This window comes from Dromiciops gliroides, chromosome 3 (assembly GCF_019393635.1).
Source record: "Dromiciops gliroides isolate mDroGli1 chromosome 3, mDroGli1.pri, whole genome shotgun sequence".
Classification (NCBI taxonomy): Eukaryota; Metazoa; Chordata; class Mammalia; order Microbiotheria; family Microbiotheriidae; genus Dromiciops; species Dromiciops gliroides.
In genome coordinates, this window is record NC_057863.1 from 77,158,683 (window position 1) to 77,178,926 (window position 20,244).

A 20,244-nucleotide genomic window follows, 5' to 3' on the forward strand; every position below is an offset into this window, starting at 1 on the left:
TTGATTTTAAATGTGTGTGTGTGTGTGTGTTTTAAATCTCTTGGAGGTGAGAGTACGGTAAAGTGAATCAAAATTGGATTTGAATCCTATTTCTTATAATAGGTATGCAACTAAGGTCAGCTCTCTAACCTTCTCTGAGACTGGCTGAATAGAGGATAGATCTTAGTAGGGAGATAGTTGAGACAGGCTGACCTACCAACTGGCTATTGCAATAACTCAGCTGTGAGGTGATGACAGACTATAGCAGAGTGGTAGCAGTGTCAGAGTAGAGAAAGGGTCTTATGCAGCAGTAGTAAAATTTGACAGGTGTTGGCAATATCTTAGATATGGGTGGGGGGGGGCACTGATGAAAGATAGTGAAGAGTAGCGCATGATTGATAGATTTTGACCCTGAGGGACTAGAAGGATGGTGTTGTACTTTAAAGTAATAAGAACGGTAGAAGAGGGGGAGAGTTTAGGGGAAAATATAAAGAATCCTGTTTTGAACATATTGAGTTTCAGCTGGACATCAAATTCAAAATGTCTAAAAGGCAGCTTGAGATGCAAGATTGGAAGTCAACAGAGTGCTTAGAATAGGACAGTAGGTAGATTTGAGATTCACTCAGCATATAGGTAATAATTAAATTAAGAGGAATCTATTGAGGTCTGAATGGGGGGGGTCCTGAATTAAACGAGTTGGCTTTTCCTTTAAGTACTTCAGTATTAGACAAGTTGCATACAATTATAATATTGATATTGTTTCATGTTTCGTGGTTCCTAAAGCACGCTTACCCTATTGGTATCTATGTTATCCATAATCATCATTACCACATCGGTTTTCTTTGAATTAAGGAAAAACATAACAAAATTCTACTCTAGTCCTTCATTTTACTCATATGTGAACCCTTATTTTTTAAGGCTGTTCCTATCTTTTTTGTTGTTGTTCTTAACCATTAAATCCCATTGCAATTGTTATTCTGTTGTATACAACTCTTCATACCCCCATTTGGGGTTTTCTTGTCAAAGATACTGAAGTGCTTTTCTGTTTCCTTCTCCAGCTCATTTTACAGATAAGGAAATTGAGGTAAACAGGATATGCCTAGGGTCACATAGCTAGTAAGTGTCTGAGGTCAGATTTGAACTTCTGAGCCTTCTTGACTTCAAGCCCAGGACTCTATTTACTACACCACTTAGCTGCTACATCTGTTAAAATAACTTTTTCATTAAAAAAAAAATGAGCAGTAGATAGATGCCTTGCCTCCTACTTTGCTTGAAGCACTGCATCTCCATTTGATCCTTTTCTCCACCTCCCACCACAGCCTAGCTTCAAATCATTGGATTTTACTTTTATTTTTTATTTTATTTTATTTTATTTTATTTTTTTAGTGAGGCAATTGGGGTTAAGTGACTTGCCCAGGGTCACACAGCTAGTAAGTGTTATGTGTCTGAGGTCAGATTTGAACTCAGGTACTCCTGACTCTAGGGCCGGTGCTCTATCCACTTCACCACCTAGCTGCCCCCTGGATTTTACTTTAAAAAAAAAATCAGCTCTAGGTCAATGTTGCTTGTTTTACTTACCCAAGCACAGGAGGCAGTCTCACTCCCTGGCTTCTTGCCAAACCCAAATCTTTTCATCCTACTTTTACTGATATATTTTCCCAGTCTCCTTGCTTAGCTGTGTTGAGTATCATTCATGATGTTCTTTCTTCCTCAGCCCCTACCTGCCGTTCTGCCTCCTCTTTGTCTTACCAGTCATTCCTTGTGCCTTACCAATTTCAAGAAATGTTGTCATTTAATGCCCTTCTATCTCCTTCCTCTAGGATACTTCTGCCTGAGAACTCTGTTCCTTTACTTGTCTTAAAAGGAGTTGGAACTTCTAAGGGAAAGTAGTCCTTTCCTCCTGGAAGCATATAAACAATGAACCATTACCATGATTTTTCATGCTACATAAACTAGTTTCATTTTTCCATGGAGTTTCCATAGCAAAACTTTTATCTCTCCCTTTAGTTCTTTTAATGAGTTCATGTACCTTGTTCTTATGGTAGCTACATTCTCATTTCTTGGGGTCTTGTAAGCAATGAAATATTATTGGGGGCAGAAAGGGGGTGCAGTGGATAAAGCATTGGCCCTGGATTCAGGAGGACCTGAGTTCAAATCCAGCCTCAGACACTTGACACTTACTAGCTGTGTGACCCTGGGCAAGTCACTTAACCCTCATTGCCCCACAAAAAAACAAAACAAAACAAAACAAAAACCAGCCAAACAAAACAAAAACAAACAAAAAGAAATATTATTGTTCTTCTGAAGATTTCTCCTCAATTTCATTTACCTCATAATATTTTTCATTGTGTTAGTCTTTTTTAACTTATGTTTTTTTCTAGTTACGATGCTACATTTTACTATGCATGAGTTTTTCCTTGTGAAAATCTTTCATTTCCCCCTTTTGTTGTATTCTCTTTCTCTTATAACATAGCATACTTTTTTGCTGGATTTGTGATAAACACACTAATTCAGGCCATGAAAATTATATTTTTGATAAGAAAATGATCCACATATATAGTAGGCTGGTTCTGATTTGATCTAATCTTGAACTTCAGTATCAAGATTAAATAAAATGAGATACTTGTAGATGACTTAACAGTACAGGAAAAAAAATGTTTACTACCCATCCCATGGAAAGGATATTTAGCAGGAATACGGCTCTAGTTTAGGTTGACAAAAAGCAGCATCTCCATTTGAATAAACTGGTGGCCAGCAAAGAGTGTTGGATGTAGTGATTCTAGTGGTGGTAAAACACACAGTTAGTCTGAGAGTTCACTGAAATTTGGTGAGCTGGCTTATGCTACTTTAACTTTCAAATTAAAAAATAAAAAGTTTTTTTTTTCTCCCTCTCTCACATTAAAAAAAAAGAAAAATCAGACCTTTGTAATAAGCATAGTTAAAGCAGGGGAAAATTCCCACACTGTCAATGCCCAACAAAAAGTCTTTGTTTTCGTTTATTTTACTAAATGACTGGTGTTTTTCCAGGTATCATCTAAGAATTTCACAAAATAAAATGGTCGGTTTCAATCATGGTATTATTTCTATCAGGACACTAATAAAATATTAAACTTCTGAATAATATGCTGCTTAAGATGTGTCTCAATCCTGTTTCTTTTCTTAAGTATTTTGTTGATCTCTTTTATTTCACTTTTGGGTTTTATATATATGTCACCTCAGTGTGTGTGTCTCTCACACTGTTTCTTTCTCTCTTTGTCTCTGTCTCTCCCTCATTCTCTCTCTCTCTCTCTCTCTCTCACACACACACACACACACACAGAGGAAACTTGAAAAATAGTTTATAGTCTATCAAAACAAATCGAGATGTTGGCCATTTCTAAAAAAATGTATACCTCATTCCATATTTCTAGTCCACTACCCATATATCAAGAAGCAGGAAGCATTTTTCACTATTAATCTTTTGAAGTCACAGTAAGGTACTAACTATATTCATCAGAGTTCTAATGTCTTCCAATGTTATTTTCTTTTACATTATCAGGGTCATTGTACAAATTGGTTTTCCGGTTCTGTTAACTTCACCTTGCAACAGCTCATATCATTCTTCTCAAGTGTCTGTAGAGTCTTTATATTCATCTTTTCTTACGGTGCAATAATATCCCATTACATTTTTATACCATAATGTTCATTAATTGTTCATAAATTCCTCATTTGATGGGCACTCTGTTTACTTCCCTGATCTTTGTTACTACAAAAATCTTTGCATTTTTTTTGCAACCAACAAAAATTTGATACAGATATCTTTGCTTATGTTCTAAACTTGTTCTCTGCAATACATATATGGTGTATAATTGGGGGTGGGGTAGTAGTGTATATATGCATATATATGTGTGTGCATGTGCATACATACATACATACATACATATATATATATATATATATATATACACACATACCCATCCCATTCTTAACCTTATCTCTACTTCTTGTAGTTACTTAATCATAACTTGCTTTCTTTTTTTTTTTTCTGAGTAAGATTTTTTGTCTGCCCTTTTGGAATTTCCAAAATCAGGCTGGTATTGTAAGGTGTTTTGGACTTGATATAGAGTAAATCTAAGCTACCATGGTGGCAGTTCTTTATAAGCCCAGCTTGGTTCTTCTCCAGTGTCTCCTCTTGGAGTTGTCCCTGATCTTATTGCCAGTTTTCATGCGAATCCACTGAGAAATTGGGAGATTTTGCTTCTGCTTCTTTGCGAGGAACCTCTTGATTCTGAAGGTCTTGTGGGAAGACATGGTGAGGTCTCAGCAGGGCAGCCAGAAAATAGCACAACCGAGGTTCCAGTGGCAGTAAATTCCGAGTCTTACGGCAGAAAGCAGCCCAGCGTCGCCTACGACCGTTCACAGGAAGACCAGGAAAAGAAAGGACCGGATAAACCACCGAAAGTTAGCCATGCAGTGACGCACTCCATAACTTGCTTTCTTAACCCGGTACCTTTTCTAATACCATTATTACCATCCATGGTACAGTAGTCTCTTTTCCTCTGCTCCAAACCTCTCTATCTGCCTGACAAATCCCTTCTTTTAATACTCTACTCAGTTCAAACCTCCTTACTAAACTTGAAGTCCTTTCGTTTCAAAGAAATTTTCATTGATACTTATGATAGCCATTCATATAATTACAGTCCAGTAAACATTTATTGAATAAAGTAAATAATTCTCTTGATGTAACAGAAATCAAATGAATATGGCACTCTGTATTGGCATACAGCATTGTGTCCCAAATACATAGCTACTTAAGAAATATAAGTAGGGATTGAATTAGGAAGGAAATGGGCTGTTTGTGGGCACTGGTTGTGAGAAATGGTTATTAATAACCAATATCTTGGGGAAATTCAGTGCTTCCCATTTCTTTCAAAGCCCTGACCTTTAGACATCTAGTTTCTCCTTCATAATATGATTGCATTGAATCTCTTCATCTTGTTCAGACACCAAACTTGCAAGGAATCTAAGGTGGAGAATCCTTTTGTGTTTTATTCAAGCTTGGGTGGAGGCAGATCCTTTTATTTAATTATCTAAAATTTTCTGGGGGTGAGGGGAGAATCACTCAGAGGCTCCTCTATTGAAGAGGAGGACATTCTTTGAATTGATAACCCAAGGCTGGAGATAATCTCTCTCTGTGTGGTGGGTCAGTTTTGGGCCCCACTGACCACCTACTATTTCAAGAGTAAATAAGGTCTGTGCCCCACCCCCATGATGGTTTTTGGTCTTAGAGTGACAGCCAGTGACCATCTTTTTATTAATAACTTGCTTACCTTATTAATAAAATGATTAAGTTGCCCAGAAACTATGTCTCTCAAAACGTTTGATCATCACATGGTGTTCTCAAGGTCATGTTGAGATGGATTCAATATCTGTATTTTGCAATTATCTAAATGATGAGTGGACAGTTCTCCAGGCCAGTGGCAAACAGATATATGGTTCTCACTTTCAGTTGTCATTCAGCCTCATAGAGAATTTCAGAACCTATTTGAGGCTCTACCAGGGTTATATGTCTTGCACCAAGAAAGCAGAATGCTATTTAGTTGCATGAAAAGTTAGAGATCATTTCCGAAAATTTGGACAAGATGGAATAGAAGGTAACCAAATGAACTGGGAGTAAAGCAGACCTGGTATGAAACCCCACCTTTGCCACATCCCAGCAGCGTGACCCTAGACAAATCACTTAACCCATCCCCATTTCCCAACATCCTGCCTCTATTCCAGGAAACCCTTTAAGAATACTAATTATATGGAAAGTGCCAGTCTGCATTGGTAGAGGAAAATCCTAACCAAGAGCTCCCTGTGTTGTTGAAATCACAGTTCTGGTTAACCTATTTATTAATGAATCAATTGAATTTAAAGCTATAGATATAGGCAAATGTTGAATAATTTGAAGAGGCTAAGAAACTAGATTTTATTGTGGCATTTATGTTTTTTCTTTAGCCATAACTAAAACCAATATAATATGTTTGCTCTTGAAATGCAGTATTTTCTACCTTGTTTTGCTATACCTTGGCATATAGCACTTCAGTGACACTTTTAAGAAATTTTTGTTCACTGACATTTGTTTAAAGGCTTTCTAGTCAAAGTGGTATTCTATCACTTTTTAAAAGACCTTGGTGAAGATACCTTAATATATTGAGGACTAAAGCAAAACATCATTTTATAAAAGGAATGTTCAATTACTATGTGTTAGATTGTTTCATATGTCAAAATAATTGCACTTAAGGTTTTAAATGACTGCAATACATACACACACACATATATTAAAAGATAAGATGCCATCATGTGGTTCTGATAGTGTGATGAGTCTTTTGGAACAGAATATTGATCTTGGGGATGTGAGTTACAAACAGAGAAAAATTAGAACAATTATTAATTGAAATCAGTATGAAGAAATCATTCATTCTAGCAAACTTACAGCTCATAGTTTCCATTGCTTTATTAAAATTGTTTTAATCTTTTTCATTGAAGTGTAAGTTAATGTACTTCAAGATAGTAAACCAAGCCTGGTAAGAGCATAAATTATTCTGAAAGAGTAAATTAAGACAAGAGATTTGTGATATATTCATCCGTTCAGGAGATTCCCAAGGAAAAGGGAGGAATGTCTTCCATATTTGTGGAGAATTGTGTTAATAAATCACTGACATAGAGAAGACATTCTTCCATAGTTTCAAGATTAAGGGGAGAATTAAGAGGTTGGTGGTGTGAGGATCATTAGTATAGGCAGAAAGGTAGAACCACAGCCTGCTGAGAAAAATCATTTTATGTGTAGTTGACTCAGTGACATGCTCATCACTTCTCTGGTGGTAAATTGATGTACTACAAGGACTGAAGTGTGACAAATGTCAGGCTTAGCTCAGTGTCTGTTAGTAAAGTTTTCAAGACAAGGTACTCTTTCTCTTTGATAGATTTCCATTTTATATCCCTGTATTGGTCTTATTCTCCGTCATATCTCTAACCTAGGCCCAGTGGGAAGGACTAGATTACTATATAGGGTTCAGTCACTTCCATGAAATTATCTCTCTTTTCCCCAGATTCTCTTCTGTAGGACCCGGTGACACAAAATTTTATATTTTCTATCATCTGAGATAAAATTATTTCAGACAGAGCTCATGCCCTTAGCATTTTTACTCTTGAGTTTGATCTAAAATAAAAATAGCCATCATCAAGAACTAGCATGTGAAGCATCTTCTTTAAAAGGCCTGCAGCCAACAGGTCTAGGTACGAAAATGGTGATTCTGCCAAGGAATAGGATTCTCCCCGTCCTATGCATTGGAATACGCTTTGGGCAATATACAGTTCTTTCTTCAACTGGTCTCTTGGGAGGCAATGTAATATGAAGAATTAATTGTTATTTGAGGTTTTTACGACCCCATCTTTTGGCTGAAGTTGTTGGAAAGAGTTCTAGGTATGCAATCAGAAGACCTGAGTTCAAATCTTAGCTCTGCTACTTCTTATCCATATGTCCAGGACAAGTCTTTAAATTCTCTCAGCCTCAATTTCCTTATCTATAAATGTAATGGATGACGTCTACAATTCCTACTCCAGAGGTATGTTCCTATGAACTCCACAAGGTCTTGCTTCTCATCCCTTTGAAGGATTCTTTTGTTTTCTCATAGGAATATGGTGGGCAAGAAGGTAAGGCAAATGGATTAATTATATATTCATTTATTTTCATCTTTTTTAATCATAAAAGTATTTTATTATTTTCCAGTTACATGTAGAGATAGTTTTCCACATTTGTTTTTGTAAGATTTCTAGTTCCAAATTTTTCTCCCTTTCTCCCTTCCCTCCCCCCTCCCTAGGACAGCAAGCAATCTGATATAGGTTATATATGTACAATCATATTAAACATATTTCTGCATTAGTCATATTGTGAAAGAAGAATTAGAACAAAAGGGATAAATATCAAAAAACAAAGAAAAAAAGTAGAAACAGTATGTTTCAATCCACATCTAGATTCCACAGTTTTTTTTTCCATCATGAGTTCTTTGGAATTATCTTGGATTATTGTATTACTGAGAAGAGTTAAGTCTGTTACAGTTGATCATCACACAGTGTTGTTGATACTATGTACAATGTTCTCCTGGTTCTGCTCATCTCACTCAGTATCAGTTCATGTAAGTCCTTCCATGTTTCTCTGAAATCTGCCTGCTCATTGTTTCTTAGAGCAGAATATTATTCCATTATATCCATAATACCACAACTTGTTTAGCCTTTCCCCAATTGATGGGCACCCCCTCAATTTCCAATTCTTTGCCACCACAAAAAGAGTAGCTATAAGTATTTTTGTACATGTGGGTCCTTTTCACTTTTTTATGATCTATTTAGGATAAAGACCTAATAGTGGTATTGCTGCATCAAAGGGCATATGCACAGTTTTATGGCCCTTTGAGCATAGTTCCAAATTGCTCTCCAGAATGGTTGGATAAGTTCAAAACTCCACCAACAATGCATTAGTGTTACAATTTTTCCACAGCTTCTCAAACATTTATTATTTTCCTTTCTTGTTATATTAACCAATATGATAGGTTTGAGGTGGTACCTCAGAGTTATTTTAATTAGCATTTCTCTAATCAATAGTGATTTAGAGAATTTTTTCATATGGAGCTAGAAAAAAATAATAACAAAATTCATCTGGAAGAACAAAAGGTCAAGAATATCAAGGGAACTAATAAAGAATGCTCAGGAAGGTAGTCTAGCCATACCAAATCTGAAGCTATACTATAAAGGGGAAGTCATCAAAATGATTTGGTACTGGTTAAGAAATAAAGTGGTGGACCAATGGAATAGGTTAGGCACAGGAGACACAGTAGTAAATGACTATAGTAATCTACTATTTGATAAACCCAAAGACTTCAGCTTCTGGGATAGGAACTCAGTATTTGACAAAAAACTGCTGGGAAAACTAGAAGATAGTATGGCAGAAATTAGGCATAGACCAACATCTTACACCATATGTTAATATAAGGTCAAAATGGGTACATGATTTAGACATAAAAGGTGATACTATAAGTAAATTAGTAGAGGAAGGAATAGTTTACCTCTCAGATCTATGGAGAGGTGAATAATTAATGACCAAACAGGAGATAGAGAACATTATGAAATGCAAAATGGATTATTTTGATTACATTAAATTAAAAAGGTTTATGTACAAACAGAAGCAATGCAGTCAAAATTAGAAGGGAGGCAGAAAGCTGGGAAACAATTTTTCTGATAAAGGCCTCATTTCTAAAATATATAGGGAACAAAATAGAATTTATAGCAATGCAAGTCATTCCCCAATTGAAAAATGGTCAAAGGATATGAACAGGCAGTTTTCAGATGAAGAAATCAAATTTTATTTTCATCTTAAGAGTCTTTGGGGTATTGATTTGATATACAATTTTGTCATTATATAACCATCCCTATCCTTATTGCTCCAAACTGTAAAAGTTAGATTAGAATCAAATAAAGGGTCATAATGGTGGGGGAAGATTTTGGGAGCAAAAATTGGTTTGTCATTTTTCAAATGAAAAACAAATTATTAATTAATTATTGAAAATCGTAATAACAAGAACCCTAAAAGTGTTTGTGCATTTAGCGATTTTTTCCCCTTTAACATATGTATAACATTTACTGAAAGAAATCACTGTACTTCTGTCTTTGCTTTATTTAACTCTCATATATCTTACAAAACTCCTACGGAAAGTATAATAGCTACTGTACAGACTTAAAAAGGCAATCAGCTGTTTCAAATCAAACGATGGTGGACAGTACTGTATATCAAAGCTATTGTTACACTTCAATGATATTAGATGTGAAATAGAGAATTGGAGAGGTATAATCATGATGAATTTTTGACTTGTAGGACTCCTCTTTCTGCATGAAGAAGCCAGTGTTCTTCTGTTTGAACTTTGCAAATATGACATGTGGAACAATAGACAGTTTATTTCAGATTCAAATTGGAGAAATTTTCTCTTGAAGGGGTGAGATCAAATAGACATTTGTTTGTCATTTCAAGGAAGACGAGAGATCTTGCAGTTACTATTTTAGCTCATAACTATGGAATCCCAGGTGCTAAAAATTACCCAGTCAATTATCCTCAAAGGTTTCAAGCAGTGGCTTATTTGAACTTTCTTGTATTCCCATTGAAGTTTTTCTTCAACTCGTTTTTTTTTTAATAGCGTGTGCTTTCTCTCTCTTTCTCATTTTTTAATATTTAGGCGAAGAGGACATTAGCCTAGGGATCAGATGGTTTACAGAGTGGAAAAATATTGCTTTATAATAAAAGGAGGATATTGAATAAAGCCCAGATTTAATACCCAGCCTAACAGAACACCCTGATGAATGTAATTGCATTTTAAGCATTCTGATTAAATTTTTTGATCCATATTGCATTTGTTTTGCTTGTGAATCTTTTATGAAAAAAAAGTGTCTGGAGATTAAAGGATTAGTGAGTTCTTAAGAAGCTGGGCAGCTGCTAAAGCATCTGAATATTCTTGCTTAAAGTTGGTTGAAAAGCAGCATTAATCTCAGCTGTTACAGTGAGTGATATGGCTAGAACTAGAAGAGCTAGGGGAAGAGGCCCCAGGGATGATTATTTTTTTTTTGTACAGGTGGACAAGCTGAATTATATTTAACAGAAAGAAATCTAAACAATGCCATAATTGAAAAGCAGTTAATCTAGTAAATGATAATTTCATAAGAATAAAAGATTTTCAATTATTTTTCTTTTCATTTCCAAGATTAATTGACAATTCAGGAACATATAGAAAGATTAAAAAGTTACTTGCATATGCTCAGATCCTGAATATTATTCATTCCCTTTGATAAAAGTAAAATAAAAATGCCCGTAAATTAAAATAGCAATCTTTACCTTGTAGAAAGTAAGGCTTATGCCACTCAGGCCAAAAGCTAGATAAGCCAGAACAAGTTCCCTACAGCTCTACCTGAGTGGTACAGTTCTCAACTTCTTTAAATAAGTGGCCAGTAATTAAGAGTAATCTTGGGTATCGCTTATCCGTGAATCCATGCTGGCAAATACAGCTTTCCATTTAGAGTAGATTGAATTTATAATGATTTCTCGGCCAGGCATATTAGGGAATATATAACAGACTGCAGCAGGCTACAAAGTGTTATAGTAAATGTAATTGTACCAAAACAGCATCACACATACATGCAAATTTTCTTATGCTTTCACCTTTGTAGGCCAGATCATCCATTCATGCATGCAGACATGAATGCAGACATGTAAGAATGATGTGTACGTGCATGCATATAAACCTGCGTGGGCATGTTTATTCAAACATTTTCATTAATTTACCATTGAGGGGCAGCACAGTGTATTGGATGAAAGTATGCAATGGAAGAAGAGCAAAGTTCAAATATCGCCTCTGACATAGCCCAGATTTGCCTCTGAGCGTGTGACCTTGAGCAAATAACCTCTCATTGCTGAGGAAGTTCTATTAACACTGTAAGTTGCAGACATGTGGCTGATCTGCTTTGCGGGAAGAGGTTTTCACATCAGGAAATTCCCTACCCCGGTGAAAGCACCAGTTCATATCAAAGAAACTATCAACTATTTGTGAATAAATCAAGCAATAAGCATTTATTAAGCACCTACTAGTGTTGAGCACAAAGAATTCAAAGACAAACACTGAAGTTACAATTGTAATGTGAAGGAGAGATATTCATAAGTACCAATGATACAAGAGGGAGTGAGATAAGTGCGGAAAAAGGGAAATTCAGATGAATTCTAAAGAGGGATTTAAAGTAGAAATGACCATGTACATGAGAGGTTGTCAGCTTAGGTATGATTTCATTGAAGACACAGCACCTGATTTTAGCCTAGGCAAAACTACAGATTTGAGGGCACTAGAATACCAAAAAAGAAGGAACTTTTGCCTTATAATTGTTGACAGTCATATATATATATAAGAATGACACCAGATGGAAATTTTTCACCAGAAAAAAAAAATGTTGTGATGTTTAATCCTTTTAGGAGGGTGCGATAGGAAGAGGGTGAGGTCAGGCCTCGCCTGAGATTTAAACAATTTTCAGAAAATTATCTGCATCATGATGTTTTCTTATGCGCCTTTTGTATGGTTTTGTGATTCATGAACCTTCATGGTTGTTTTACTTATAAACCTTAGATATAATAAAGAAGGAAATATAGGAACAATAAATACATTTGCCAGAAAAGACTAGGGAAATTAGAAACCACTGACTCATTTTATCAGAGATTAGAAGTAAAGAGTACTGCAAACTGTCATAATACTTCAATTACCCCTATTAATAATTTTATTTGGTTGCTAATAACTAGCCAGATTTATAAGTATTCAAAATGGCAAGTTTATAAACATGAAAGTTGACCAGATTAAAAAAATAGAGCAGGAAAAATACCCTAGACATAATGTAATCTAGCCTAGTCATCTTATAGTTGAGGAAACTGAGGCTATGAGAGAATAATTTTTCCCCCTAAGGTACACAGGCAGCAAGTGGTAGAGCTACAATTTTAAGACAGGTCTTCTGGCTCCAAATTCAGGGTTTCTCCTACTGTACCATGATGCCTAATGGGTATGCTCTGAAGTCCATAAAGATGCTTTAAGCACTAATGGAGACATTAGTTTGCCTGTATGTGCATCAAATAACATTACCAAATAAATTAACAAAGCACAGGTTGGGTAGTTGGCAACAATGGGGGCATGAGCTGTATTGTATTTATATATGTGTGATATTTATACTTTTCTATGAATGTGCTATTTGGAAAGTAAAATAACTTTAAAGTACATTGAGTATAATTTCTATGCAAGTCAAAACTTCCAAAACCATTAAAAGTGAGAGTAGAACTAAGCTGAACTGAATAACAAAAGCATAAAAGTAGCATCAGAATGCCTAAGGAAAGAGTTTTTTAATTTCCTCTACTTCCATCCAGTGCCTTTGATTAGAAGCACAACGATCTTTTAGGGCATTTTTCCTGCCAAGCTTTATTAGGCAATAGGTATTTGCTCATTTTTATAAATGTCAGTCTCCTACAATTGGCAGTATACAAATCACTTTCCACAGCACTGCAGAGTTACTAATGACTTGCATCAGACTCACAGACTGAACAGTGGGAATATGTCAGTCCTATATTAGGAGCCAATGATTTGGGAAAACTTTGATTATTCACATGGTGCAATATAGATTTTACCAGTCCTTTTTTCTGTTCTGCCCTACCACCCCCTTCACAACTAATAGCATTTCCAATCAAATGTGGTTGTTTAAAATGAGTCAATATGTATCTGAAACACTTTGTGGAAAGTGAGAATTAGAGAGAAATGTCATTATAGAAAGTGGTAATTTTAGTGGCAAGTGTTGATATATTTGAATCTCCTTGGTTTTTCACAAGTGATCCATGTGAACAGCTAATTCTCTTCAACTGAAAATGATCAGACCCTAAAAAGAGAAACAGGTTCTTCTTCCAAAAACTTAGAAAACTTCATATTTTAGGGTAATTCAGATTGAAAAATCAAATTTTGGGCTGAAATAAATTTATCAAGAAAAATATCTATAAGTGAAAAGGTTATCTTTAATTCAATTTTGCCAATTTTAGACAATTTTTAATTGGAATTCTCTTTGGGATGAAATATAGGGGCATGCCATTAGTGATAATACAGGCAACTCTCTACATGTCTGCTACTGTTTTTGGAAACATGTGCAGTGCAATTAATATAGAAGACAATTAAGATGTGTCTACAATTAAAAAAACAGATGAGGCATCTCTGCTCTTATTGAATAAAAAATTATTTTCATTAATTGAATAAATGTGCCCAATTCTTAGTGAACAGAGATAACCAATGGGGCAGTAGATAAGTAGATAGCGCTTAGTCCTGGAGTCAGGAAGACTAGAGTTTGCACCACAATTTCTCAAAGGTATTGCAGTTCATGATTTTCCTAAATAACTACCTACCTTAGCAGAGATATGCAGTTTGGACTTAGATAACCCACTATACATTAATTAATTCATGATGGCAAAACTTTTCACTTGAATAAATTAGCCTTCACAATAGGAATATAAGCAACATCCAAAATAATGAATTTATTTGTTGCTAAGCCATGGCACATACAAATCAATTTGCTTAGCATTTGGGGATGCCCTGGAATTAGTAGAAGCTTCCTTGATTTGGTAAGCTTTGAACCAGATTTTGAAGGATTGGAAGTCTGTGTGCTGTCAGATGTGAGGGAGAAATAATTCTACTCTGTAGATCATCCAAGGCCAGTTTTTTTAAGCCTAGGCCAGCTTCTCCTCAGTACGCTCCTAGGCTGCCTGTTCCAGTGCTGGCAGAAGCTCAGCAAATAAAAACTAATTTTAATACTAGTTCAAGCCAAACATAATTGGTAAATATTCTAAAAACAAACAAATAGAAAAAAAAAAACTACTTAGTATATTCAAAAACCAAACCTAGATGGCAATTGGACTATTGACAGTTTTTGAATATCAATAGCATCATTCTCCTCCATTATGAAGGATGATCAAGAGTTGACAATACTGAGCACCTAGTATATGTGTTCACATGATGATGCTGGAAGACTGAAGAAAAATAGCAAGCAGTCAAACACAGCCATTAGTCCAATACAAAACTGGTACCTGCTCCGTTGTACTTCTAAGAAATAATCTAAAGGAGAATTGTACTTACTGTGGAAGTGATCAAAGGAAGTTAAGTTTCAACAACAACAACAAAAAAAGGAGCTTGGGGGCAGCTAGGTGGTGCAGTAGATAAAGCACCAGCCTTGGATTCAGGAGTACCTGAGTCCGAATCTGCCCTCATCTGGCCTCTTTATTAATAGCAGGCTTGGCAAATTTCAACATTCATGAGAGAAACATGAGAAGTGGCATCTGAATGTCGAATATTTTGGTAGAGTTCAGCAGTGTCTTAATGCCTTTTTTTTGAGGATTAAGAAATGAAACCATAAATAGGCAGCATGGATCAAAAATGGGAAAGATGGTTATGAGTATTTATGTTACCTAGTCAAAGATTTCTTTTTTTGGTGAGTGCAGCCTCAATATATTTTGGATGTCTTTTTCACCTTGTACACTAATGCTCAGAATAGAGTTCCTTTGTATTTAACACTTGAGTGCTGTATATTCCCTGAGGGCAGGATTTTTACTTCTTACTATGCCATCCATATCTATTTTGTATGCAGAACTATTTTTTGAGTCAATGAAAGTTCAAGGCAAAAGCAAGACATTATGAGAGCAAAGAGTAATGATTACATGGCTTTTAGTCTTTTTTTTCCATCAATGAATTTTGCCTCTTTATGAGACCAGAACACAAAAATTCTGGATAACTCCAGTGGAAAGACATGGGTCCGGCAATGTATTAAGTACCGAGTATGCACGTAAGAGTGAAATTGCCTGGGTTTAGTCAGTTGGTAAATCTTTTTATTTTATTTTTTGAGCTGTAAGCAGATTTCACAGTAGAATACTCAGAAAATAGCCTTTTTCGTGGTGTAAATAAAAACAACCCACCTGGTTTACCAGCTTTAGTATTATTCAACACTTCTGAAAGTGATCTAGTTATATATGTAGGAAAAGAAGTCTGTTACATTCAAGGCTACTTCTGTTCTAAGTCAATGAATTACTCTTGAACCCCTGAGGTTACTGGCTTGCTTCTACCGTGTATATAATTCAAAGGTATAGATTAACAGCAAATATATATTTCTTTATATATGCTTCCAAAGTGAGTCTTTCTAGTTTTTTTGTTTATTTGTATTTTTTTTAGAAACAATGAATTATTGTTATACCACAAGGTACTATTTTTTTGGGGGGTGGGCCAATTGGGATTAAGTGACTTGCCCAGGGTCACACAGCTAGTAAGTGTCAAGTGTCTGAGGCCAGATATGAACTCAGGACCTCCTGAATCCAGGGCCAGTGCTCTATCCACTGCACCACCTAGCTGCCCCAAGGTACTTATTTTTTATCTTTTTTAGGTGATGGTGTGAAGTAGGAGGTGATATTGGGGTGGCAAGATAAGAGGATAATTGAGAGTGGTAGTTAGCAATAACTTACTTTTCACAAATATATTAATTTATTTTTGCAGGTACTTAGTATTTTTCCCTCATACTCTCCCATACTCTAATTGATAATTAGAAAAAGCAAAGAAAAAGATAATGGTGGTATGTTATATCTTTAGTCCTGACATTCATGTTTATCATTAGAGGGATCAGAATTCTACTCTTTCAAAATTGATGTTTCTCTGTAATGCTTTTGTCATCATATACATCATTGTGCCACTCCATTCTGCATCACATAAATATCTTCCTCATTTCCTCTGAAAAGGTCCATTTCATTTTTTCTTTTGACATGGTAATATCCCTTTCCTTTAATATACAATAATTTGTTTAGTCATTCCCCAATGGATAGTAACCCCAAGCTACTCCTACCTAGCTTGGATTTCTATCAATCAAATTTCCATCATATATGATTTTTATAAGGAAATCATATATTTAACTATCTCTAAACTTTCAAATTAAAACAATATCATGTTATATTTAAAATACAGTTTTACATTGTCCTAAGGATCTACGGTATATACTGTTTTTAGATATCAGATCCTAGTAGGCCTACTACATCAGATGAGTCCTTGGATCCAAATGCACTCTCTTTTAACAATTTCTATATTTCAAAATACTAACTCCATAACTAATTTAAGCTTCAAATGTTTAATTTGGGAATATTAAAGGTATAATTATTCAAAATGGTATACCTACAGACAGCCCAATTCTACAACTATTTATTAGTCCTCTACTAGGTTCAAGGCATTCTTCTAGGTTCTTTAGATACAACCATAAAAAGAGAATGCTGGGGTACCTAGGTGGCACAGCGGATAAAGCACCGGCCCTGGATTCAGGAGTACCTGAGTTCAAATCCGGCCTCAGACACTTGACACTTACTAGCTGTGTGACCCTGGGCAAGTCACTTAACCCTCATTGTCCTGCCAAAAAAAAAAAAAAGAATGCTGTCTACCCTCAAAGAACCTAAATCCTGCTAGAGTGTTAAACTATAAAGTCAGATAAGGTTTTGTCAAATAAGCTTTATGAGAGGATTAATCAGGGGGAAAATGTAGGGAGAAGATGATATTTGAGCTTAGACTTAAGGAAATATAAGATTGCCGATAGACAGGCATATCTGCTTTATGAAACTAGCTTCTTTACCTGAACTCTATGATTCTCTTAAGAGTCACCATCCAATCACTCAAGTTGGAATTCTGGGAGTCTTTCTATCCTACCCTATTTCCTTAGTCTTCCGATTCTACTTTACAATGTTTCTCATTGTTACCTCTTCATTTCCATGTCTATTCTCCAACTTTAGAATCATGGAACCACAGAGGTAGAAGTGACCTTAGAGGTCATTGAATTCCCTTCTTTTAGAATTGTAAACTGTGGGGGCAGCTAGGTGGCACAGTGGATAGAGCACTGGCCTTGAATTCAGGAGTACCTGAGTTCAAATCCAGCCTCAGACACTTGACACTTACTAGCTGTGTGACCCTGGGCAAGTCACTTAACCCTCATCACCCTGCCAAAAAAAAAAAAAAGAATTGTAAACTGTGGCTCAGAGAGTTGAAGGAATTTGTCCAAGCTCAAATAGCTTTGCTGTTGTTCATTCATTTCAATTGTGTCCAACTATTCATGACCCCTTTGGGGATTGTTTGGGGTTTTCTTAGCAAAGATACTGGAGTGGTTTGCCATGACCTTCTCCAGTTCATTTTATAGATGAGGAACTGAGGTAAATAGTATTAATTGACTTGCCCAAGGTCACACAGTAAGAGTCTCAGGCTAAATTTAAACCTGGGAAGATGAGTATTTCTGCCCAGCACTCTATCCACTGTGCCACCATGCTTTCCTCAAATAGCTTGACAATGTTATCATTTGACTAAATCTTAGCACTCCCAATTTCTGATTCCATGATATTTCTATCATGCAGAATTTTATCTTGTCGTCATTCATAAGCTATTGTGGTGTAATCCACATGAGTCTCTAAACTGTTGGATTCTATGTCGTCATATATATCATATACATATGACCATATTTAATCTTCAAAGATATCATTGTGACTGATTTTTAACATTTTTCTCCTCTAAAACTTCTGCTTATTCCTTCTTGCATATAGGACAAGATTCATTTGCTGAGTTTCTTATACTAGGCCCTTCACAGTCCAGCCCCTAAATACTTGTTTATCCCTTATCTCAGTATATAAGAGCCCAGGGTTTGAGTTAATCTAGGTTCCTTGCTGTTGCCTAAATATACTTTTTTGTTTTGTTCTGTTTATTTCTGTCTTATGAACCTTTTTTTCAATTTCCATTCTTTTGAATCTTCCTTTAATCCATTTAATACGGAGATAACCAATTATCTACTATCCAAATCCTAAGTATCCTTCAGTCTTAGCTTAAAGATTCATTATCTCAGGGGCAGCTAGGTGGCGCAGTGAATAAAGCACTGGCCCTGGCTTCAGTAGGACCTGAGTTCAAATCCAGTCTCGGAAACTTGACACTAGCTGTGTGACCCTAGGCAAGTCACTTAACCCTCATTGCCCCTGGGGGGAAAAAAAGATTCATTATCTCTGCCTTCATAGGGTTTGTTTTCCAGGTTCTTCCGTCTATCCCTGATCCCCTAAACACAGATACCCACAACTATAGTGCATAATATTCTTTTACACATACATTAGACACACAAAGCAAAAACATAGAAATGATGGGTTGATGGTGGTAGAGATAATGGTGACATTCCCAGTGGGGATAAAAGAAGATTTTATGGAAAAGTCAGGATTTGAATTGGACTTTAAAGGATGGGTAGGAATTCAACATGTAAAGAGGGGAAGATACTCTATTCCATATTTAATGTGCTTAGCTTGTTTGAACATTTTTTCATCCTTCTTTCACCTACTCTAACTACACCATCTGACTCTCCAAACTTGTGTTGTCTATCTCTAGTTCACAATTTAATTTTTATGTAACATTACAGGTTCTAAAAGAGAGAAAGCAATAATGTCTATAATATCTTCTCTTACTTTTTATTAGCTTGCCTTTTCTATATTACAGAGGCACAGCACTTTTCTTTATATTTTTATATTGATTTTAATTGTTTACCTATTTTCCTGTGTGCATTTTGTAAGATACACCTCTTTTCTTTCATTAGCTTTTCTTATCTAAATATTCCTTTCTACTCCCCACCCCCAAACTTATATAGATTTGCAAAGTAGGCAATCTTTGACTTTTGGACACTTAACTCAATTTTAGGATTTCCCCTTCTCTCCCTAAGGTTGCCCAGTGGTCTTTGCCCCCCAAAGCCATATCTGCACTCATTGCTGTCCAAAGACTTCTGCTGTTCATGAACTCTTTATGATTTCCTACACACCTTCAAAATGTGTTTTGCCTGTGTTTAGTAACCAGAGAACTTTTCTGTCTTTTGCTAAAGCATTCATAGTTAATGTATCACACTTACCAGACCTAGTTTTTCATTTGGATCTCCTTGAAATATAAATCTGAAGACGGGTGATTATTGTAATAGGGATCCATTTATTCATTCAGAACCTTTTAATGGTCCCCATCAATATGCCAAACTTTGGTGCCAGTGCTAGGGATAAAAAGACAGATGAAATAGTTGCTGACTTTATATTGCTTACAGTCTTTGGGGAATGGGAAGATGGTAATGGGAATATAGGCACAGAGGTAAATAGATACCAAATGTATCCAAAATACTGTGTGTCCCCTTTGTTTGGTATTCTCTCCCTCCTTGTCTCAACCTTCTGTCTTTGCTCAAGTCTCAGTTAAAATCTTACCTTCTGAAAGGTTTTCCAGGTTCTCCTTAATGTCAAATACTTCCCTCTAAGATTATCTCCAGTTTATCCTGTATGTAACTTGTTTGCACATAGTTTTTGCATGTGATATCCCATAACCTCCTTGAGAGTAGGGACTTTTTTTTGCCTTAAATTGTAAATCTAGCCTGGCATGTCATCTTCTTTTTCTTGTTGAGTTGTTTCGGTTCTGACTGTGACCCCATTTGGGGTTTCTTGGCAAACATACTGGAATGGTTTGTCATTTCCTTCTCTGGCTCATATTGTTATTGAAGAAACTGAGACAAACAGTTGAATTTGAACTCATGTCTTCCTGACTCCAGGACCTGCACTCAGTGAACTCTGGTACCACCTAGTGGGCTCATAGTAAGCACTTAATGAATGCTTGTGGACTTACTTATTAAGGAAGT

General features: G+C 35.8%; 2 protein-coding genes across 4 annotated transcripts in view; one reads left to right on the top strand and one right to left on the bottom strand.

The window, feature by feature from the left end:
• Positions 1–20,244, top strand: part of ERBB4 (erb-b2 receptor tyrosine kinase 4) — a 1,387,693-nt gene that overhangs the window by 852,080 nt on the left and 515,369 nt on the right. The gene's annotated exons all lie outside the window — the stretch shown is intronic.
• On the bottom strand, positions 4,114–4,311 carry LOC122746827 (60S ribosomal protein L39-like). Its single transcript, XM_043992849.1, has one exon. It carries the CDS (start codon positions 4,267–4,269, stop codon positions 4,114–4,116), a length of 156 nt encoding a protein of 51 aa, XP_043848784.1. The 5' UTR covers positions 4,270–4,311.